We start from the raw sequence: 23,969 nt of genomic DNA on the forward strand, positions 1-23,969 counted from the left end.
TAGTGTGGATTACTGCAACTGGGTTTTGTAATACACAAGAATTATTTTATTCATACGTGTTAAGAAGGAGAAAGATCTTATAGCCTTGTGAGCTTGCTGATAAATCAGTATTTGCAAAACATTCCATCAGGATCTCTGCAAGACCCAGTTTTTAATCTGTTCTCTCCCTTACTCAGAGCAGGAAATTGAACCAATATCTCACCTCATGAAAGAATATGATATCAATTCTGCTTTGGAAGAAAGCCTTTGAGGTTTATCTCCCTCAATCTCCCCTTTTGGATCCGTTCTACACTTCATAAAGTGTTTAAGTTTTGTGAGCAAGCAAGGGAAATATGTTTGTGGTTCTGCCACTCATCTAGAAGGTGGTACATAAAGTGCATAAATACTTTATATGAAGTGTAATAGTATCAACAAAAGAGAACAAAAGCAATACTCTCTTGAATTCTCTGTAGGATCGTAGGAGGACTGGGTTTGGCTTCAAAGGGACAGAAGGAGTTTGTGCTCTCCTATCACTTAATGAAGCACTGGAACTGTTGTCTCTGTTGACAGGGTTTGAGGCAGGGTCCCAGAGACGACCTCTGTTCATACTCTTCCGCTTAAAAAGCATACTTGTAGAACCAAGTATAACAGGAATGCTTTTGATTTTATTCCATGAAAATCTTGAAGTTCTCTTTTTGCTTTTAATCCCACAATATATTGTTTTAATTTTTCAGGTCAGTGGCTTCTATAGTTTTAAACCATAAAAAGATGTTAGTGCACTTTACAGATAGGACCTCTGGCCCTCGAAGAGATGTATCCTGGTCATCTTTTTTGCATTATAAACACTGGAAAAGCATAATTGGTAGCTGGAGGCCTAGAACCCAATTCTGCTGCTGGGAAATGTGCTAGCATTGGCACAGTGAGAAGTGGGATGATTGCAGGGTTTCTTGTTGTCAGGAGCACATCCCCACACAGCATCATCAGAGTACCCCAATACTGTGAGTGGGTCTGTCACTGCTGTCTCCTGAGCTCCTCTATTGTAGCAAGAGAGTATGCTTTCAGTTGAACTCATGTTCTTAGAGCTAAGTGCCATTTGCTTATATTTTTCTGTTCACTGTTTTTCTTCTTGAAGAGAGACTTAAAGAGAGGGAATTATATCTCAGCCACTTTTGAGTTATCATGATGAACTTTGACTCGTTTTTTATGAGTCCTACCACTGCTTTATTTGAACTTACAGGGCTACAGTCATCTGTAGTGTGCCTCCATTTAAAGTCAGTACAAAACCACCAGGGATGTATTTGGACCATGTATTTGTTTGTGATGTTACAGTTGGTTGCTCTGGTAATGATTATAATGTGTCACAAAGAAAACATTTTGTCTTAATGTGCTGAACAGACAGAAGGAACACTTTAGTACTTCAGAACAAAACACAAAGATTCTGTTTTGTGCAAATGTTTTCAATTATAAAAACAGATCAGGGAAAGCAGAAGATAAAGAAAATAGAATGTAAACATTATTTTAGGTTTTGGACTACATAAGTATTGAGTTATATTATGTACATAGTGTAGCGGAGTCCGTGGCAAATACATCTTTTCATGAAATGACTGTGGTGTTTTTGTTTGCTTTTGAGTGCAAGAGCCCAAATGAAACACTAAAACCATGCGAGGTACATCAAAACAAGTTCCCTTACGCCAAAAAGGAATGCTCTATTTTGTACAGTGATGTTTTCGCACCTTGTCGCAATGTGGTAAGTTTATTAAATAAACCAGTTTTGCTCTCATGTAGGAAATATTAAAATGCCAACAATTAATTTCTTCTTGCCATTCCTCTCTGAGTTCCATGAAGAACACTAAGAAGAGCCTTGCAACTATGTGTGTGGGCTGTTTGTGTAGAGCTCCTTGTTCCTTTCAGAAGTGGAGCCTAAACATTATAGTGGTAACTGGAAGTTATGAGTTAGTAGACAGGAAAATCAGACTTCTGTTCTCTTTTGGTATTATTCGTATCTTTGATTTATATAGGTAACTTGAATTTTAAGATTTTTGTGGATTTTTAAAGTAGGCATTCATGTGATGTGTTTCCATCTTATCTAAAATGGTTTTATTTAGTTGACTGTCCTGCAAAATATAGAAAGAAATATAGGAAAGTGAGATTTCAGCTTCAAAGCTATCAGTGTTTTTAAAAGGTCAACATCTTAATTGCTTTGTATCAAAGCTCTGCTGTGTGGTGTCTCTACTCCTTACCTGACTGAGTGTGGGACTTGAGTTACAAGACTGTCCATAAGCTCAGTCTAGACAGGACAGGGACAACAGTAAGTTGTGTGGGAATCTTTTATTCCTTTGTAGTCCACCCTTTACCAGTGCAATATATTCTCTGTGTATCTATGTCTCTTTCTGATTTGAGCTTCCCAAAGGTATTCAGAGGTGCTTCTTAACACCTGTGCAAGCAAGAACCACTATGATGTTTTGCTTCACTCTTTTTTTTTTTTTCTGTGACTAAATGAGATTAGTAGATGTTGCAGCTGAATCTCCTGACTTTCAGGACTGGAGTTTGATGTTAACGTGGTCAGGAATTTGTCTGAAGAGGGGGTTGCAGTAGCTTAACCCAGGAGATTTATTGATGTTGACTTTGGTTACTATGTAAAGAATTTTTTGAACGTGTGCCTGAGAACACAGTGATGAGTGTATTTTCAAAGTGGAAAGTAATAAATAAAAATGGACTTTTGAGAGTTTTTAAGAAGCTATATTACAATAAGTCTTAAAGACAGATGTTTTCCATTCCATTCTTTATCTTACCTATGTTGTGATTAAAATTTTCAGGTATTATGCTAAGAATTTAGCACATTAATAACAAGAAATTCATGTCAGGAGCAAAACATGACTTTTAATTCATTGTCAGGTATTTTCATATACACATATCCATCTTGAGACAGCTTGTAAAGCAAACATCTTCCAGGTATTTTTACAACCTGCTCATGAATGTGTGAAAACCTGCTCTTATTAAAGGAAGGTGCCATGACTTCCTATCAAAGATACCTACCTGGCTACTCCCTGCACAGGCAGGTACCAAAGGAAAAAAAAAAAGCCACCATGAAACACAATAAAGCAATAAAATAAGCACAGCTGGACTCTGGGAGGCTAGGAGGAATAGAAGGTGAAGGGATAGGTCTCACAGTGCTTAGAGCAGCTGCCTTGCAGAGTCTATCCTGCAGTGTGGGTGGTGTAGGATGCTGCTGCACATAGAGACAAGTTCCTGCTCTGGGACACAGCCTCAGATTCAGCCCAGGCTGGAAAATCCAATTTTAAGGGATACAAAATTTTGCATCTCTGGCTGGAAGGGACTTATGGATTGCAGTACTCAGCTGAGCACTGAATTCAGCAGCTGAAGAGTGGAAAGAAAAATCCATAACTCTTAAACTCAAAAGGAACTTCAATCTGAGCCTTCCTGCTTGTCACAAAAAGATGATGCAGATGAAAGAGAGGATGAAATCTGAAGCTACTGTGCTGTTTGGTAATTTCTGCTAAGGTGCTATAGCCATTTTCAACGGCTCATGCTCCCACTCCAGTAGTATCTCTATTTCCAAAATTAGAAAAAAGAATGAAAGTAAAATGGCATCTCTCTCTAAGCACTAAAGGCAGAATAACAGTCATCTTATCTCTGTCAACATCCAGCAACTGCCAGCTGAGAAGCTGTTTCAGTGCTGCCTTGTTGCTGTGACGGTGTTTGTGTAATCTGAGTGTCATTGGAATGCTCTACAGCTGAGACAGATTGGAGTCTATAAATGAATCCAAACTGAAGAGAAACATTGTTTTAAAGAATCAATGTGTTGAATGAGAACAGGTTTTTTTTAGGAGATCTTGCTCAACATTACAAAAAAAGACCTCTTAAAACCGAGAAGTACAGTATCAGTATCACAGTTTTAATTTGGGAGATTTTAGAGTGGGGAAGTGAGTGCCTCAGCTAATGAAGATTTGAAGGTTGAATATGTTGTAAAATGTCAGATGTGTGCTCAAGCTTGCTTCCCCTGACCAAGGCCCTGCTCAAATTTCTACTTTAAGTACTCGATAATCAGAGTTACAGCTCTGTAACTCTGATTTTATTGTTCTTCATGCAGAGCTAACACGATGACTATAGGTGGCAGCATTTGCATTATGAAAACGCAGAACTGTCACCTTCATTGCGCTCTTCAGAATCAACTAACAGCAAGAGTGTGGAGAGAGTATGAACAGTCATACTTGTTAAAAGCCATTGATTAAAATTTTTCTTTTGTCTGTAACATAGGTACAAACTGGTTATTTGCAGTATACCATTTGTAAAGGATTATACCAAAATCTTAGAAAATGCCATATTTTTGTGTTAAATTCTTTCAGTCGATCCTTCCTTGCACCTTCCTGCTGAAAATGGTGCAACATAAATTTGTTCAACTCATGTAATCAAGTCACCTGCCCCTTCCCACCTTCTCTTTTCCAGATTGATGTGACTTCTTTTGTCAAGAACTGTCATACAGATACGTGTAACTGCAATCTTGGTGGGGACTGTGAGTGTTTGTGTACCAGTATTGCAGCTTATGCCCACAAGTGCTGCCAGCATGGAGCAGTGATTCATTGGCGATCTCCTTCGCTCTGTGGTATGTACCTGGGATGGCCTCACACCACAGACCACCCAGAGAAGTGGGTATATATGGCCTTTCTCTTCACAAAAATACAAGCATGACAAGCAGGTGGTTAATAAATGTCCTTCTTTGCCTTTGTTTTTTCAAGCAATGTATGTGTTAGCTGCTGAATACCTTACATTTACTGTTCTACTTCTCTCTGTGGAGGGGTTCCAGAATTCTGTGTGCAAAGAGATTCAGTCCACTCTGCTTTTCACTGAGGGTGGGAGGAGTTCTTGAATACAGAATAATTAGCGCTGTCTATCAATTAGGTTTGATGTCTGGGCACATCTATTTTAAATGCAGCTGTTTGTCCCTGAATAAAAGCCAGAGGAAATAAAGTCACTGGCTGGAATATGTTACAGAACATGAAAGTGAATTTTACAGTTTTAGGATGCAGATAAGAGTGATCTGTTTTACTTTATAGTAACAACATCCTTGTTTCCTTTTTCTTTTAGCTTATGACTGTGAATATTATAATCAAGGTATGTAGTGCTTAACATTACTCTTTCATTCCTCCAAGTATTTATTATTGCTGAATACACTTAACTCTGTTTGCTAGCATGCTACCTAGTTATGTGCTAGAAATGAATCTGTACTCCCTGATTCCAACAACAAACCTGCATTTATAAAGCATTTAGTTGCACACCATTCACTTAAAAAAAAATAATTTCCCACAGTTGCCGTTCTAGAGTATGGAAGGTATCTTTGGCATACTTTCTATCATCTTTCTTCTATGCTATGCTGTTCTGAAATATTTATCTTTCCCCAAAATATTTTGTTTCTCTTTTAAAAACAGAAACCCAAGAGATAATTTTCTTATATTGCTTCATTCTGGCTAAAGGTGAAAAAGTATGCTGTGGTAATATCTCTCTTTGCTGGTTAGAAAGAATTTTTTGTATTCCTGATTTGGATATGTGAGTTCAGTGTGCTCAGCATGTTAAGCAAAGCAAGTTTCCATGGATCTTTCTGCTCTATGTCCAGAGACAGGGGGAGTATGGAAAGAAACATCTTTCTTGTAAGTAAAAACATGCATCTGGTATCTCAGAGGAAACATGATGCACACAGAAAGTAACCCTCCTTGTAGCTTGTGCTGAGAAAAGCCTCTGTAAGCTCCAGCAGTGTTGGATATAATCTCATTTCTAGACTCCCATTCCTTATGGTAGGATTGCATAGTCACCATCGTTTGGTCTCACTGGGCCTTCAGATCAAATTAGAAAGGAGAGGTGACAAATATGTCATTCACCACATGTTCGTTTCCTTTTTAATATCATTATGTCACTATACTGACTATTTTTGCGACATAACCTCCCATTTGTAATAAAAGTCTTCTCTTCTGCTTAGTCAGAGGCTGTAAAATATCTCTGAAGGTAAGTGTGTATGAACACATCTCCTGCATTCTTGAGTTCCACAGATTGAGTCTGCACAAAAATACTCTTTTCCATTGCCTGTGTTTGCTGATGCAGTAGTACAATATCTGTTAGGACACGATAAAACATTTGAAAACTAGATATTGCATATGAGATGTCAAAACATGAACAATTTGTTTGATGATTTGGGAAACCCATTATTACTTTTAATTGTTTCGGTTTTGTGAATATATGGTAATAATCAATTAGTTGGTAATCAATTATAACACTCACATGTTCTATTTTCCTTTTGTTAAGACTCTTTCAAAAATAAAAACAAGAGGTCAAGATTATTCAAAACATCTTGTCACATATATCTGTGTTAAATGATTTCCAATAATAAAACCATTTCCATTCTGTTCTGCTATGCATATCTAAAAATGTTTATTTTCTGTACAATATCCCATGTATTGCTTGGGCGTTGTCCGATTTAAATAAAAACAGGCAATCTCACAATAAGGGATTCTAATGTTAACTCATTGTACATCTTATATTAACATTTTCATGTCACTGAACTAGTTGCCTTTGTTACAAAACTTAAGTCTCCTCTCAAGAAGGAATTGTGTAGTCATACTGAATCTCTGGTAATACTGAGTTAAGATTAATCTTTATGATAATAAGTAATCTGATATTATTTTTTAGAAAGAAAACATTTGTCACATTATGCAATTATGTTACAGGTTTTCATTCTGAACTGACTTGCTTTCATTTGATTTTCCTTCTTGCATTGACATATAAAAGAGATTGCTCTGGTTCAATGAAGATTTAACCACTGGGATGTTTCTTTGACTTGATGTTTATGGTTTTAACTGATTTCGTAAACTTTTGATGGATGGAGGTCAGTGGCCCCACTGTGTTCAATAATCTTGTTGACCTTCTGGAGTGTAGGATGGCTCCTCTGATTTTTTTTTTGTCTTGTATGGTGCCAAACTGTTGAATCTTCATGGAAACTTTCCCTGTTATGGCTCGTTGCTGCTTTTGCTGAAGCTACAGGGAAAAAATCTGTTAATATGTGAGGGTAAACATCCAGTGATTAAGGATGAAGAGACTGTAATTGACTTGTCACTTCTATAGAAGGGGTCACTTTGTGACAAACTTGTGAACTTCCTAAGCATGTGAGCTCCGGCATAATTTCAGTATAGAAGCAGTATTTATTTTCTTGCAGTGTTCTTCAGAAAGTGGTGTTTAAGTTCTAGTGGAGCCAAATCTCATTATTATGAGACGTCCTTCCCTCTTGAAAGTCATACTGGAGAGAGCTGTGCTACGCTATGAAGGCGATTCATTTTTTTTTATTCCCACTAGGATTAAAGGATTAAAAGCTTTCACAAAAATTACAAATCTTGTTTATTACTCAAGGCAAGATTTTAGAAGTATGCTGCTCTTGGTTCTTTTACTGGACTATAGTGACAAGGACTGATGCTGTTATATCTGGATGTAACCCTGTGGGCCCTTTCCAGTCCAGCAAAAATACCTTTAGAATTTTTTATAGGATGTCTAGGGCATGATTAGGCCACCAGCATTCTGGCAGCAGTACTGGCTGAAGTTGTCACTGCTGTATCGGCATAAACTTTTGGATGACTGTGTGCTGAACCAGACTGGAAAATTTAGCTGGTTATTTTTCAGTAGGATCAGTTTACTGCCGAAGCACTTAGGATGTCATAATAAATGGGGCAGCAGAGGAACAGAAGCAAGTGTTTTGTGGGAGGGGATGAAGTAGGAAACTCCTTGAACAAGATTGCTGCCAAAAGTTCAATTACAGTATTGTAATTTAAAACGTTTCTTTAATCTTTCTTTTTTTTTCTTTTTTTTTTTTTTTCTTCTTTTTTTCTTCTTTTTTTGATAGCTTTGTAGAGCTTAGAATACCTTTGGTGTCTTGGGTAATAATATTAAAGCTGCAGTGCTGATCTTCCAAAGTACAGAAGTAAGGACATGTGGAAAACTAAATACTATACAAAAGCAGTCCAGGTTGCTTTTTTGTTCAAGTTATTTTGTGAGGATAACTAGCCATATCTTTTTAATGTGGACTTTGTATCTGTTGTATTCTGGAAATCAAGCAAAGAGGAAGGGAGTGCCTCAAATACGTAAATACAGGCCAACTTCAACAGAACACCTTGAGGCACTGAGTTGCAGTTCAAAATGTATTTGATTCCAGGTAAGGTGAATGTGTAAAGCAATATTTTGTCAGCTAAGGCTCAAGTCTTGTATGCTGTGCAAGTAGAATTGTTTGTTTTTCTGTTTGATTCTTCTTCTCTTAGGTCTTGGTGAAGGACCATATATTTTGGCAAGTTCTGGAGAAAATGATACAATTATAGGAGCTAATATTTCCAGCAGACGAATATTTCCCCTGCCTAGAAATGCAGTGTATGGAAATGTATTTTTCAGTTTCATGATAACTCCAGGTCTTTTCAAAGATAAAGATTTATGTAAGTGTTCTCAATGTTTATGTGAATGTCTGCCCATATTTTTCAAACCATCTGAATGATTGTTGCTGCATCTTCTAGAACTAAAATTGTACGGATATTTTTAGTTATTGGAATAAGTAAGGATGAAATGTTCTATTTTTGAGGAGGAATACTAATCTTTGGAGAAAAAAAAATGGTAAATCAGTCAGCTGTAAAGCTGACTTTTCAAAAAACTGTTTTTAGAATGTTTAAAATGCAAATGGATAGAATTCTTTCTTTAGAAAAATGCAATTAGATTTCATAACTGCAAACTGGAAAATTTTGCATACGTATCTAACAATTTTGAAACAAGGAATATTTTGGTCTCCAATAAAATTCTTGTCTATTCTTGTTTTTGGTGACTTTCAGTGCACCATAAAATGTGAAAGTTAGTACAACCAGATGTTTAAATCTTCTTTCTTCTACATACATCTTCTGTTTTATGTATTTTCTCATTGCTTTCTGCAGTCACGAAATTTAATTTGTTGACAAAATTCCAAATCTTCAAAAATCAACACAAAGAAGGGCTGTTTTCACAGTAAAACTTGAAACTGTAGTCACATGCTTTGGACAATTTGCCATATACAAATTAGATCTTTTATGATTTTTAAAAGAGAAAGTATATTATATAGAAATATCAGTTCAGACTTGTCCAATTAGCTAAGCAATGTGAATTATAAGTAAAATATTAATTATATCTGTGTAGTACAAAAGTTTTCTTATCTGTGAGGGTCAAGATAGTGTTTATACAGAATAAAAGTACTTCTAGATTTATTCAAGGCACTAACCAAATCTGAAGTCAGCCTTTTTTCAAGTTCTTAAACACTCAGAGAGTTTTCTTCATTTTCATCATGAGAACAGAGTGTTCAGACTTCTATTTAGCATGCAGATATATGTATTGCTGGATATGATATTCAGGTAAAAAAATCATCAAGGTGAATTCAAGCAAATTTTTACAAAAGAAATTTTACTAAAGAAATTTTGCTATAGTTGAAATGTCAGACATTTGTCAAAATCTGAGGAAAAACTGCCCCAATTTGCCCCAATAAATCCAAAAACTGAGAGTGATTACGAATTGTTCTGAGGTCTAGCAGTAAGCTGAATGTAGTTTTTATCTGATTAGCCCTCTGGTGAACTCCGCATTATGTGATCATTTGAAATTTCCATTAGACTCTGCATTTCTAATATTTTTATGTTATAGGAAACTGTTCTTTTTTAGTTGTGTGGGTTTTTTTTTCTTTTCTGATAAACAGCTATTTTAAGGAGCCACTTAATAAATATATGGATTGAATCTCACTTTCAGACCGTTTTCTCTGAAAACCTTACAAGTAATGGTTTACTTTTTCTTTTGTGGAAGCTCTCTCCCTTGTTTCCCTTGAGTCTGCTGAAAGACCAAACTACTTTCTGTATGTACATGCTGATGAAACTGTTGGATTGGAGCAATGGCAGGCAAGTGCCTCCTTCCAAAGACGAGCCACCTTCTTCCACCACCAAGGCCTCTGGAGTCGAGGGCTCAGTGCCTTTGAGCTACACAGTAAAAAAGGCTTTTTCATCATTCTCACATCATCTGGTATTAAAGTGGCAAAGTACGATGATTCAGAAGAATTCAAACATATGAGTAGCTTTAGTATTGAAGGTAAATTTTGCATAATCCTCATTAATAAGTATGGATTCTTCTGTTTGCCTTTGGAGTACTTCTCTTGTGCCAACAACAGCAACTAGTATTTTAATTTTCTCTTCTAATTTGGTCTTGAATTCCACCTCCAAATATTATAATTTTCTAATTCTTGCATATGCAAAGATTAATTTATCTTTGGACTATATTCTCATTCTTTTTCACAATGCATGTAGCATGTCACAAAAAAAGCATGTTAAAGTCTTGTTATTGAACTGCATGATATCTTTTTTGTTTAATGAATGAGGTAAATACTGCTTCTGAAACAAACAGTATATTCAGTATGTTTCACTGTTTTTTTTTAAACAAAATATGCTGTGAAAAGTGAGAAGTTTTTTTATCTTTTATGTTCTGATGCTTTTTACCTTGTTTGAATTTGAAGTATGCATTCAAATGGCATAAATGAATGAAATCTCACCTATTAAAGTTCCTGAGAATTCCTATTCTTAGTTTTCTATTTTTACATTTTTCTGAAATTACCAAAATACATTATAGAAAAGACTATGCATTTACAATTTATTGACTTACAAAGCCAATGAATAATACCTTTTCCTTCTTCCTCAGAACTCAGTGCATCTGTGCCTTACAGGAAGATGTGTGAATGGAGATATGAATCTTGTGCTAATCCTTGCTTTAAAACATGTAGTGATCCCGAAGGAACAGCATGTAAATTCCTTCCTCCGTAAGTCAAATTAAGCTCAATATTACTACCACATTATTCTATGTCTTGTATGTTTAATTAATCTTGTAAAAATTAATTTAATCTTGTAAAAATTACTGCAGCAGCAATATCCATTTATTTTACTCATCCAGATTTTAACAGCAGCTCTTACAAGTATTGTGAAAACCTCTTACTCTCTGTGTTATGTATTCCTTTTGCATGTGATCTTTCGACATAAGTAGGAGCAAGAATAAAAAGGGTTGAATTTAGCTTAGGGGATTAACTTCTGGCAGTACTAGGTAGAAATGGTATTAAATGAAATGAAGGCTATTCCCTTCAATGGCTATGATATATTCACGTCCGAAACCAGTATCTCATGATGCTGTAACTGAATTAATCTTTCCAGAGTTCGTATGCATGAGACAAAAACCTAGAACAATTTTAAGGGTGAGTGCCGCCCTCTCCTGTGAGAGGGTGGAACTTTATACTAAGAGATGTTCTTGGCATGACTTGAAGGATTTCACACTACTGGTGTTAGCTTGTTTCTTAGTCCTGGTAATAGGAATTCCTGTTTTCATGGGTTCCTGGCTTCTGTGAAACCAGAATTCTTATAAACAAACAAAAAGAAAAGATGTCATTCAAATATCTTATTTAACCAAACTGAAGTAACTTAAAATTGATTTGTATTTCTGCTGTGAATCTAGAATTAACTACACAATATTTTAAAGGGTTGAAGGATGCTTGCCATATTGTCCCAAAAACATGATCCTTGATGAGGTCACACTTAAATGTGTTTACCCAGAAGACTGTAAGTATATGTTACGTTATTGACCTAATCTTATAAATGAGGTTTTAATCAGATATATTTTGCTTTTATTTTCAGTTACCTTTTAAATTAAATGCTTTAACAGAATATCCTTCTTTAGAAGAGCCATCTGGGACATGTGCTCAATTTCCAGTCATTCAAAATGCATCTGCTATATCCAAATGAGAAATAGCTAACGTTGAATTATTTCATTTCTCTAATACTTTATAAAATTCAGTATTTGTGATGATGTCATACTCACCTTAACTGTGATTTGACTGTATAACAACTAATGTGTCATATGTGTATGGAAGATTTCAAATGGAAAAAATACTGCTATGGTGAAAAGTTCAGACTTTTCAGTTGGTGAGCCACCATTGATAAATTCAGGACATCTATTTCATAATTTCTGGTGTGTGAAGTTACCACATCATTTGGTTATTTTGGGGGTATTGGATTTTTTTTACATAGCAATTACGTTTTAATACTGTCTTTTTAACGTACAAGTTTGAATTAATTGCATTTTTAGTTTTGCTAGTATGAAGTTACACAGCCTTCCAAAGAGATAAAAGAAGATAAAAACTCTAATTTTTTAATTCCAAATATTTCGCCATTTTAGATTTAATGAATTTTCCATAGAATTCTCTTGTTGCTTCAAAACTATTCTGCAAATTCAAGGTTGTAGGTAACAATAAAAATATGCTATTCATTTGCAAACAAAATTAGAAAACTTCTTGAGAGTTGAGTTCCTCAAAGCCATCAGGCAACCAGAAACCATTGCTAATTTCAGCAAAATGATGCTCTAATTTACTAATCTTTAAATGGTACTTATGTGAAGATAGATGTTGCTATTTTTCATTACCATAAAAGACAGTTAAATGTGCCTTTTCCTTTCAGGCATACCTGTGAAACCTGTGGAATCAGCAGCTGGAACAAAACCTTCATTGTTAATCTCTCATCCGGTTGCTACCACGGAGAGATTTCCTAAGACATCTCCTATACATGTAACTTCAGGGACTGAGTCATCTGGTACTGATGTGACAGTCAAAATTACCATGAAGGCAAACACAACTTTAGCAGGAATGAACATGTCAGCACAGTCTGTTACAGACTTGTACTCACTGGAAGATACCACCTATTCATCATATTCATTTTCAAGTACAGTGGAAACTTCTGATGTACCTCACAGCACTGCAAGTCCTTCTGTCCTTTCCAAGCTTATATCTTCAACAAATTTTCCATCTGCTTTTCAAACCTCATCCATCACATCATATACTGTCAATTCTAATGCATCTACAACTTCACCCCTTCCAATAGCAGCTTCAACAACCTTACTCAGTAGAATTCCTCTTCCAACACATTCTATCTTATTAACACCCAATTCCCTTGTTGTATTTCCATTTCCACTTGAAGTATCAACCACTCAGCAAGGAACTCTTCCCTCTACCTCAACACTTTAACCTCCAAACCATCTTTTGTCACTTCTGAGCTGCCAGCAGGAACTGTGTGGAGTAAGAGTCCTTCAGAAAGTTATTCTAAGGAAGAAGCAGTATTTTCTGAATTGTCTTTGCCTGCTTGGATGGCTGGCAGAGATACCTTCATAAGACTCATACTTCTGCATTCACAGCTGATACTTAGTACGCCTACCTCTCCTGTATCTACTTTGTCTGTTAGAACTGCATCTAGTGTTGGTCAACCTATAAGTCATCCAACACCCATTTCTGCATTGACTTCAATTGCTCATCAAAGTTCTAAAAATTAGATTTGCTAGCTTTGAGACAAGTTTTCTTCAATTAACCACAACTTTATATTCTGAAACAGCTAAACCCCTTTCCAAAACTTCTCTGGTACCACTAAATAGAAGTTCTCCAGTTTTTCTCCAAAGCTATTTTTATCTTCAGTAGAAATTTCAGTGACTGTTCTCAAGCAGACCTCTCCATTAATAAAAAGCAGTATTTCTACTGCTCTGTCCATAATTACTGCATCTTTAACTCAAGTAGCATCTCAAATCCTATAACCACTTCTCCTAGTCCTCTGTAACACATCTATACCAGTGCATTCCCTGATAACCTCCCTGAAACTTCCCAAAACTATGGGAGATGTCACTTTTCTCTCAAAGTGTATTTATAAAGAACCTTCCAGTTCTTCAATGTCTTTAATAGTAAGTCCTACAATATTCAATGATATGTTTGTAGCAAGCTCAAGCTCAATAGAAAATAAAGATACATAATGCAAACTGATTCCTTTTCACTGTCATTCACTTCTAAAAAGCCAAAGAAGTCTGCTAGCTCTAATCTTCCTTCCTAGGACACTGGTACCACCTCTGAATACTACGTTATTATATTATTATATTATATTATTATAGAATTAAAAAGCAGAACAAGGGACAGCACACAGAACTGAAAATTACCTTGTCACACTGACAGCAAGCACTTTCATTCCTAAAGATCCTTCTTTTACAATGCTATCGTCTTTTTGAAAAGTCTTGCTATCATCACTACTATATTCTGTGACTTCATGTACTATAGTTTACTCACTGATTTCCATATTCAGTTGAACACCTTTGTTATCACAAAATATAATTTCTTCCCAAGCACCAGTTTCATCTCTAGATACACCAGCAAGATCAATAAGTACAGCTGTAGACTTTGAATTTCTGCAGATTTTTCGACATTCATTTTAAACATAGGCTCTTCTACAAGCCTTTCAGCATCACTAAATGCATCATTATACCACCCTCTCTACTAATGCCTAAAACTCTAGAGGCCTCTTTAGAAAGCTAATAGAGTATGTCTTCACCTCCTACTAAGACCGCTCATATCTCTACTATTTCTCTAGGAAGACAGAGTTCTTCAGTAAGTTCTTCAGCAGAAGATGGAACAGTATCAGTCATATCAGCTGGAATCGGCACTCAATCCACTACATCAATGATAGTGAATACAACAGTGAATGCTACATCCTTAAGAACACCTTATATTTTTGCAAAAATACCACCTAGTTCTTCAGCCAGTGTATTAGTTGCTTCTGACACTACTGTAGACCCTAGGATTACTGCAAAGACCACAGATGATTTAGCTGATTCAAAGTTTCATATGGCTTCAGCTTCAGTTCCTACTACCATAGAAACACCTATGTATGAGTCATACAGATCTTTACTTACATTTGCTCCACCTCAAGCTTCACAGAGCAGTAAAGAAACTCCAAAAACAACAGTCATGAAATTGAGTACCACAAGCCCATTATCAAAGACAAAAAGTACTTCATTTGCAACTTCAGAATTTAAATATATAACCTCATTTGAAAGAACCGTAGGTATTTTAGAAAGCAGCCAGACTTCATATGTACAAAGAAATGTAACCAAGGCAAAGTCAACCACAACTGAGAAATCTTTCCTACCTTATTTGACAGTTGCTGTAAGTCGGAGTTCGCCTTTTTCGAGCGTAAGGATAACCTCAGCAAAAAATCTCTCGGAAGTTCCGGATGCCAAGACATCAGATTGGTCCAAAATCCTAACACAGACTACCATTAAACCGTATTTCAATTTAACAGAACACACAGAACTGCAGGATAGAACTTTAATAGATTTATCTCATTCTAGTGATGAAATGGCTCTGTCTTCTTCTTCCCCTGTGGAAACACAAACTTCTCTGGCAAGCAGAGACACAGTGACAACTATAGCTGACAAAACGTTGTTCAGCACAGTGATGCATACACTGATGTCTTCATCTTCTGACTGTGTGGTATGATCACTTTTACTTGCCCCACAATGTTAATATATGTATATATAATACATAATACATATTCCTTTTCAGTCTGATTTACTATGTCATGCATATTATACCAGAGGTTTTAAATATCTCCTATTTTTCTTTTTATTTTTCAATTTAATAAAATGAATTATTGTTGGAGGCCTGTAGCATCCCTGCTTTTATATCACCCTGGTCTATTCTGTAACTTAGATGCATTGCTCTGAAAAATAATTGGTTTTAAAGATATGTGCGATTCTATACAGTAAAATTTATTTCTGAGATATGAAAAGGCAGAAACCATAGAATGTTAGTGTTTCTGCTTTTTTTTTTTTTTTTTTTTCTCTCTTTGTGATAGGGTTTAAACTGATGGGAATGTGTGCTTCTGTATTTCTTAAAATGCTTTGAGTTATTACTGAACATAACACAGACCCTCAATGCAGAAAACTTTATATAGAATATTTCACTACTGCTAAACAGAACAGAAAGGTTGTGTGTGAATTAATGTGTATTCTTGTCATCTGCAACAATCAAAAATAAGCAATTATTTCCAAAATAACAGATCAAAAATCCACAGCTGCAAGATGAGTAAGTCTGTACAGTATAGACACTCTAAATCTAAATTGTAGGATGTTTCTGCGCTATCAAAACCTTCTTGGCATGTCAGCCTGAGTTTTTCATCTATCTGAATTATCTTCAGATTTCTATTTATTTTATGCAATTTATTTTATAGCCATATTTTTGTATGTATGTATTCAATTTCTCAGAGAAAGAGCTACTTTTTTTCGTCAGTGTTCTGGTTATTTAGAGATCTTTTACTTTCTAACAGTAGGAAGGCGAAGTATTGATTTAACGATCTCTCATTATTTTAAACTTAGAACCAGGTTAACTTGGAGAGATCTAGAGACTATGGTTAGCTTGCTAGGTATGTGTTTCATGGAACAAAAGCATGTATTGGTGTGTACTTTATTTAAAGTTGCATGATAAGGAGTATTTTAGTCCAGCTACCAGACCTGATGACAAGTACATATGAGGGGCCACATAGATGTTTTGATTCTGTCTCAGAGCAGAGCATGAACTAGTGAAGAATTGTTTATACTTTGTAAGTACAGTGAGTGTAAAGTTGATTCTGGTTGTTTTTTCCCTATATGAAAGCCAAGATACCTTGAACCTGTCGACAAATGTAGCCAGTATGTATGTGTTCATACGGGCTGGATGTTATACAACCTTTCAAAGAACTGCCTTAAGGATGTGCAGAAGCCAGACTGTGGTTTTCGAGGAATGCCAGTTCAAGTTGATAATGATAGTTGTTGCCCAGAATGGGAATGTCCTTGTAAGTAATTTTATTTATAAATACTTACAACGTAGAGCCTTAATATATAAATTTTAGATGATATACTGAGAGACTATTACAGTGGAAAGATGAGGTTGAGTATAGAAATTAATTTAAAGGAGATTACTTGGGTCTCATCAGCAAAACACAACGAAATATAGTAAATGCTTCGGTGTCTTTGAATTAACATTCAGGAGTCAACTTTGTTTTAAACAGAAACACTGAAATTAGAACTGCAACATGAATATAAACATTTTCAGCTGAAAATCTTCAGAATATTTATCATTAGAAAATATTTGTATGTCAACATTTTGGAGAAGAATACAAATTAAATACTAGCCTTTTATGAAAGAACCTCCAGATTTCACTCTGCTCCAGAAGGAGTTCTTACTGACCCTTAGAAACTATAGAGATTGGGAGCAGACTTTCTGCCTGGAGTACCAGCAGTTCAAAGAAAAGTAGTATTAAAAACTTCGCAGCATTTCTGAAACCTTTATAATAATTTTTTAATATTAATCTGGAGATAGAATGGGTGCATCTCTTGCACGTCAAATATTTTCTATATTTAATTAATTTAATTACATTGTTATTAAATTAATTAATACACTGTCATTTAATCTGACAACATAGAAATTAATTATCCTTACCTGTGAAACATTGACATAAGTTAATTTTTCACCAATTTAAACTTTCCCAGGAACAAAGCACTCATTTAAGCTGTTTCGCACAGAGTAACATAAGATGCTTCTCCTTGTGGCTCAGTATGCTGTCTGCAGAACAATGCCATCTAGACACATATATGAAAGTATCTTATGTGAAAGCACTTCATGAAAGTATTTGTCAAAGTGATTGTTTTTAGAAATGCCTAATATTATGTAACCTCATTAAATGACAGCTCTTTTTTAGGTCAGTGTTCTGTTCTGTCTGAACTGAGTGTTATTACGTTTGATGGAAACAGCATAGCCCTCTGTAACATGGCTTCCTACATTTTAGTCAAGCTACCAGGAGAAACTATTGTTGCTCATATTGAAAAATGTCCTGCTAATCAGGTAAAACACTTGCATTTCCATGGTAATTGTAGTAGTATCTGGAATTATTGTGTTAGGGATCTAACAGTTGATAAAAATGCATTGGTTTTTAAAAACAGTTCATTAAAAGATTCATTGTGTGTATTACTTTTTATTATTTATAGGAAACATATTGAATTTAATTAGTTTTATACTAGTTTAATTAGGAAACTAGTTGTAGAAAAACGTTTAAACACAAAGAAAACAGTCAATTTGTTTTTGCCAAATAAGAATTCTGGAAGTTACTGTTGCGTTTCTAATCTACTTTTCAATGTTTTCCAGAGTGCAAATTCAATAAGAAAAATAGTAAGTGCTTTTTTTTCTTCTACTAATTATAAACTGTGTTAATATTACACCTATGGAAATAATTCCCTTCCTCCTCAAAAATTGTAACCAAACTTGTTCATTGCTTTTCTTTCAAGGTTCCTCCTGCAAGCACTTCAGGGCTCTGTTTTAAGAAATTAAATGTAACAACACATACATCCGAACTACTTATCAATCGTTTAGAAAGAAAAGTAAGTTTTTGTCACCAATATATAGCACGTGCACACTAAAGAGGTAACTGTAGTGCTATTCTATTGTAGAATGCTGTAGGTCAGAATTAGAGTGATAGGATCTCTTCCGCAGTTCATATTGCCAGTGATTTGTGATACGCTAGGGAAAAAAAAAAGTTTCTGACACTCAGATTTACTTGCCTGCCACTTCTATGACATTTCAAAGTGTTTCAAGATATTAAAGATTTTTTAAAAGCTACAAAAGCATTCATAATTGATAATGTATTTCCAGATAACATCAAACAGAACAGAAGCTTTTCAAGATGTAATAAATATTTAAGCTGTCATTTATGCTGGACAATAACAGATTAGAATAGGTAACTTTGAATAACTGAGCTTAGATTTTTTTTTTTATTATTTTAACCAAATGATATGGGATAAGTATGGGATACTACTTAATTTGAAAAGATTTCCATGTCATTTTTTCTTATGCCTATTTCATCTGCAGTTACAGTGTCACTGACAAGAAGCACTGTGATTTAAGCACAGCAATTACTGACACAGCATATGGCGGAGGCTGTAAAATCTCTTCTGCTATTCGATGTAAAGACATCATATAAAATAAATCTTTGTAATCTGTTTTTATCCCTAAAGTCTATATTTGGTTTATTTTAGGTAGTGGTGGATTCTGTAATCCCATCCTTACCATTCTCAAAAGAAGGACTGAGTATTCAGGATACCGGTGCAATGTATGTCGTTAATACTCCAGCTGGTATTAGCATCAAGTGGGCTCACATTACGGGCATCATAGATATACAGTATGGATTGCACTCTAACACATCAATAATGACAGAAGGACTTTGTGGTGAGACTGTGGTGGCAATTAATTATTTTCATATTCAGCATTTACATCACTTTTCTATATTCATTTTTGTGATTTTATCCCTAAGGCTTTTGTGACTTCTAGTGATTATGCTAACAATTCTATTTGAGGTGGGCTTTTGAAATTCTGTTAATTAACAAGAGTAAAATGATAATTCTGTGTGAAAGCAATCCTTACTAACAAAGTATTTTTCAAATTCTAGGCACTGAGGTAGCAAAAAGAAACAGTACTGTTAAGAATACTGTCAAATATTACCATGCAAGTACCATCTTCTGTGCTTCTCCTTGCCATCTAGGAGAATAACAGGGCTTGTCACCACAGGCTAGCCCTCTGTGGACCCTGGAGGGTATCAGGAAGCATGAAGGCAAGGACTGGGCTATGTTTAGCAGTGTAGAAGCAAAGTAGAAACAAGCTACAAAAATGCTGGCTGATCCCTGGGATGTGATACACTATTGTGAAGATTAAAAAGATTGATGTTATTCACTTCTTATATATTTATTGGAGGTTTCTATTTCCACTGATGAATTAACTGAATACAATCTGTAATACATTCAGGTAGAGAGTGGATGCCAGGCATTTAGGGGTGCTTTTTTTTTCTTTTATTTTTTTTTTTTTCTTCTACTCTTGCATTAATAAATAGATTAGGAAAAACATTTTCAATTTAAAAAGTAGTTTGGTCTTCAAAGGGTTCCTTTCACTTTCACTATTTCTTGCATTTAGAATGTCCAGTTTAGACTGAATGAAGTCAGCAACGTGCACTTATTTTGAAAGCCACCTGCACTAACTTCTATGCAGCTGGCTGCTGTTCAGTAGAACAGTAACAGAAAATGGTGCCATGTCAGTAAATTTTTCACCTTCAACAGCACCTTTTGGTAACAGTTTTTCTTATAAGTTAGTTCATTGTTGGGAAAAGTATAATTATTTGTATTGCACGGTTTGCTCATTTTACTAAGATGATAATAAAATCACAAGTATACAGTTGGAACTACTGTGGACATGTAGCTGCTTGGACTTACAAATCAGATGCTAAGTCTCACACATGAACTTCATGCAGTGTTATTCTTACCTTATCAAATGCACACTTCTTTCTCAAAGGAAGTAATATGCCATGTTCTGTTGGTTCTTTCTGTTTTTGCTTTGAACATGATGCTCTCTCTCCAGGGGTGTGTAATGGAGATCCTACTGATGATCTGAAAACGCAAAACAGAACCATAATTACAAATATGGAGGAAATCGAAGTGTTCATTAAGAGCTGGGAAATTGAGAAATCTCTTGATGTAACAACTAGGAGGCCAGTAAGAAACTGTACTGAAGATAACTGCACATATTGTATGGAACTGTTAAACAGAAGTTTCTTCATTCATTGTCACAATAAAGTGAGTACAAAGAAATTCCAGGTGCAAATTAAATAAGTTGTGTAATTAAGAAAAGAGTGAGAGTGATGCAGATTTTTTTAATGTTATGCTTATTTTCAAGAGTTCACAAAAGGATGGATGGCTTTAATAAATATTTTTGTCATGCTGTCCATTGTAAATAAATACAGAATAACATAATCACAGGGATTGGAAGGGACCTCAAGAGATCACTGAGTCCAACCCCTTTATTAAAGCAGGTACCCTACAATAGGTCATACAGGTAGGTGTCCACATGGGTCATGAAATCTTCACAGAAGACTTCACAACCATTCTGTGCAGCCTGTTCCAGTGCTCCATCACCCTTACTGTAAAGAACTTCTGCATGTTTGTATGAAACTTCTTGTGTTCAAGTTTTAGCCACTGCTCCTTGTCCTGTCACTACACATCACTGAAAAGAGCCTGGCCTCATCCATTTGCCTCTCACTTCCCTATAGATTTTTATAAACATCAGTCTTCTTTTCCCCATGCTGAACAGACCCAGGTTACTCAGCCCTTTCTCATATGGGAAACGCTCCAGGCCCTTTATCATCTTAGTTATTAAGTTTTTGTTATTTGAAATGAAACAAACATTTATGTGGATCTCTGTGCTATTATGCTGTTTCTTAAATCACTGAGTAGGCAGAGCTCACAGGAGTGACAACAGGTCATTATCTCAACGCAGGTGTGTTCCTGAAGAGATATTTTTAGGAAAAGCTTGACAACAGTCACTATGTTGAAAAGGAAGCCTCACTCTTTTTCTGTATATAACAGCAACTCATGCAGTCTGAGACTGATTGTACTAATTACATTTCCACTTCTGATGTAGTTGCTATTATGTTGGCAGTTTTGAAGCTTTTCTTACAGAAACCATAATAATTTATATATTTTTGGAAACTGTTCTTTCAAATGGGGTTGTAGGTCTTGCACGCAGGCTACCACTAGAGGTAGCCAGCGCAACACATCTGCAACGTGAAATGAGAAATCCCATCTCCCTCAGGATTGACTTTCCCACTTTTCCCACTTAATTCAGAATAATTTCTAACTATTCTTTTTCCAGCCCGGTTTTGCTTTGCAGTACTCTTTGTGATTTTCATCCCAGACAAATGGTACTACAGGTATTGCAAGCAGCTGAACCCCTTCCTTAAAACTCCCAAACTCACTCTTTGTTTTTCCCCGTTAGAAATAATATAGACCATTCTTCCCAGAGAAATGGGTTAAAGAGATTTTAGAGCTATCTGCCACAGAAACAAAATGGGAGGGAATGATGGAGGGAAAGAATAGTGGTAAGAAGTTTGGAATCAAGAAAATAGAATAGTACCAGTGCTAGCAGCATGCTTTTCATAATTGTTTGAACATATCTAATTATGAAATAATTTAATCTGAATAGTCAGAAATCATACTTCATTTACGTGTCCAGGAGAACTCTCACAGCCTCAGGTACAATGAAATTACATATTTGCCTGGTCTGTAACAAAATTTGACATAGCATAGAAATTGCCAGGTTGGTTCATCCATTAGGAAGTTGATTTTCTTTCATACACATTGAGGAGAATAATAAATTCTGGCAGATTAAGTTCTGCAGAATGAATGTTCTGGAAAAAAACATTATATATTTACTCTAGGCATTAATTTTGATTTTATTTTCCTGTAGCTGTATTATTTCTTGTAATTAATGATTAATTTTAATCACAGAAACCTCTTCTGCTTGTTAATTCTGAGTTAAAATGTGTTCCTAGGTTTCACCACAGGAATTTTGTGAGAAGATGTGGATCAACAGTACTTATTTTTGGAATTATGAGTGTGATGCACTTTCTGCATATGTAGCTTTATGCAACAAGCACAATATCTGCATTAAATGGAGGACACCCAGTTACTGTCGTAAGCTGACAGCAATGTTCCATATCCTAATGTGACTTTATACTGCTGCAGTGTTCAGTGATGGGTTAAGAAAAATGCATTTATTTTTGCTGTTCTTAGAAGTACTGTCTCATTCTACCACAGTATTAGTAAGGCATGGTACAAGTCTTGAGATTTATCACTAGAATTATAATCTTGATTGAATGAGTAGCTTAACTAAAGTGCCACTAAATATATAAATGTATGCTTTCTATGATACACTTCCTTGTTCCTACTACTTGTTTATCCAATGAAATTTTGAAAGAGTCAATACTCAGTTTCCTCTTTTTACAACTTGCAGCACTGAATTGTCCTGAGGGCAAGGAATACCAGCCTTGTGTGAAACCCTGTGAAGCCAAGACATGCTTGAATAAGTGGTCGTATGAAGATTCTACGTGTTCTTATTTAAGGGAAGACTGTGTGTGTAGAAGTGGCACTGTTCTACATAGAACAGACTCGGACTTCTGTATTCCAGAAGAAAAATGTAGTAAGTGCACTAGGACAGAGGGGGTTTGCAAATATCTGCTAATATTAACTACAGATCAACGTTAACAATGTTTAAATTCTAAGTCAGACTTCAGAAGGTGTGAATCCAGTATAGCTCTATTCTACAGAGCCTAGCTTTTATCTCAAGCTACAGCTTGAATCTATTCTTTCACCTAATTTAATTCTGCAGGAGAAAAATAATGGTCATTCTTCCATTGCTCCCAGGCTTTCTTTCCTGGAGTACTCAGGAGGAGTAGCAGGGGCAGCTTCTTTTCCCTGCATTTGTTGACTGTTTTCACCCATAAAAAAGCATTTGTTTAATATCATCATCCTTTCTTGATTCATCATAATGCTCTGAAGTGCTCCTCTTTAAGCAGTAAGGTCACCTAGATAACAAACAAATTAGTTGTTGCTTGCAGTCTTAACTCTCCACTTGTCAAAGGGATGCAACATTTTTCTCTCAGCATGTACAGATAACAGAGGACAACCCCGCTCTGCTGGGGAGATCTGGAATGGGTCCACGAGAGGCTGTTGCATATACAGCTGCTTAGAAAATGGAAGTATTGTTGCTGTAGAACCTGAATGCAATGAGGATCCACCACTGGCTTGTGAAAGAGAAGGAGAAGTGATTGTCCTTGTCATGGAAGTAGGGGATTGCTGTCCAAAAAAAGTTTGTGGTATGTCACATGTATTTTCAGTTACAGAAGTGTTAATTAAACACTGGGTACTTGTCAGCAAAGGTTTCTTTTTTTGACGAGATTCGAGGTGACATTTCTGGGAAGTGTTATTTAGGTAATTGTGGCTGGTTGGATCAACACTATCACTTTTCTTTTAAGAACTAACTCAGTGAAATCAAAACTTAGTTATTTCAAGTCTACTAATGAAACAAGATTTCTGTTTAAAATGAATTTTTAAGCTCTTCTGAAGGATTTCAAAAGAAATTGAGAAACACTCAATGACAGAAGTAGCTTGGTAGTTAGGGCAGTTACCAGAGCTTACTGGTACATTACATTACAGAATCACGAAATCACATGCATTCTTACGAGTGCCTT

At 35.6% G+C, this 23,969-nt stretch overlaps 1 protein-coding gene across 1 annotated transcript in view; it reads left to right on the top strand.

Annotated features, from left to right (window-relative positions):
• OTOGL (otogelin like) overlaps nucleotides 1–23,969 on the top strand; it is a 92,983-nt gene that overhangs the window by 51,572 nt on the left and 17,442 nt on the right. The window contains exons 30-47 of the mRNA XM_048934180.1: nucleotides 1,610–1,726; nucleotides 4,447–4,603; nucleotides 5,086–5,112; nucleotides 8,292–8,459; nucleotides 9,835–10,113; nucleotides 10,717–10,834; nucleotides 11,542–11,621; nucleotides 12,516–13,058; nucleotides 14,457–15,358; nucleotides 16,520–16,697; nucleotides 17,604–17,746; nucleotides 18,047–18,070; nucleotides 18,187–18,279; nucleotides 18,934–19,123; nucleotides 20,303–20,517; nucleotides 22,272–22,413; nucleotides 22,733–22,918; nucleotides 23,382–23,594. Coding sequence (XP_048790137.1) covers nucleotides 1,610–1,726; nucleotides 4,447–4,603; nucleotides 5,086–5,112; nucleotides 8,292–8,459; nucleotides 9,835–10,113; nucleotides 10,717–10,834; nucleotides 11,542–11,621; nucleotides 12,516–13,058; nucleotides 14,457–15,358; nucleotides 16,520–16,697; nucleotides 17,604–17,746; nucleotides 18,047–18,070; nucleotides 18,187–18,279; nucleotides 18,934–19,123; nucleotides 20,303–20,517; nucleotides 22,272–22,413; nucleotides 22,733–22,918; nucleotides 23,382–23,594 — 3,775 coding nt within the window. The remainder of the gene's footprint in view (nucleotides 1–1,609; nucleotides 1,727–4,446; nucleotides 4,604–5,085; nucleotides 5,113–8,291; nucleotides 8,460–9,834; nucleotides 10,114–10,716; nucleotides 10,835–11,541; nucleotides 11,622–12,515; nucleotides 13,059–14,456; nucleotides 15,359–16,519; nucleotides 16,698–17,603; nucleotides 17,747–18,046; nucleotides 18,071–18,186; nucleotides 18,280–18,933; nucleotides 19,124–20,302; nucleotides 20,518–22,271; nucleotides 22,414–22,732; nucleotides 22,919–23,381; nucleotides 23,595–23,969) is intronic.

Source organism: Lagopus muta, chromosome 1, assembly GCF_023343835.1.
Source record: "Lagopus muta isolate bLagMut1 chromosome 1, bLagMut1 primary, whole genome shotgun sequence".
NCBI classification, from domain to species: Eukaryota; Metazoa; Chordata; class Aves; order Galliformes; family Phasianidae; genus Lagopus; species Lagopus muta.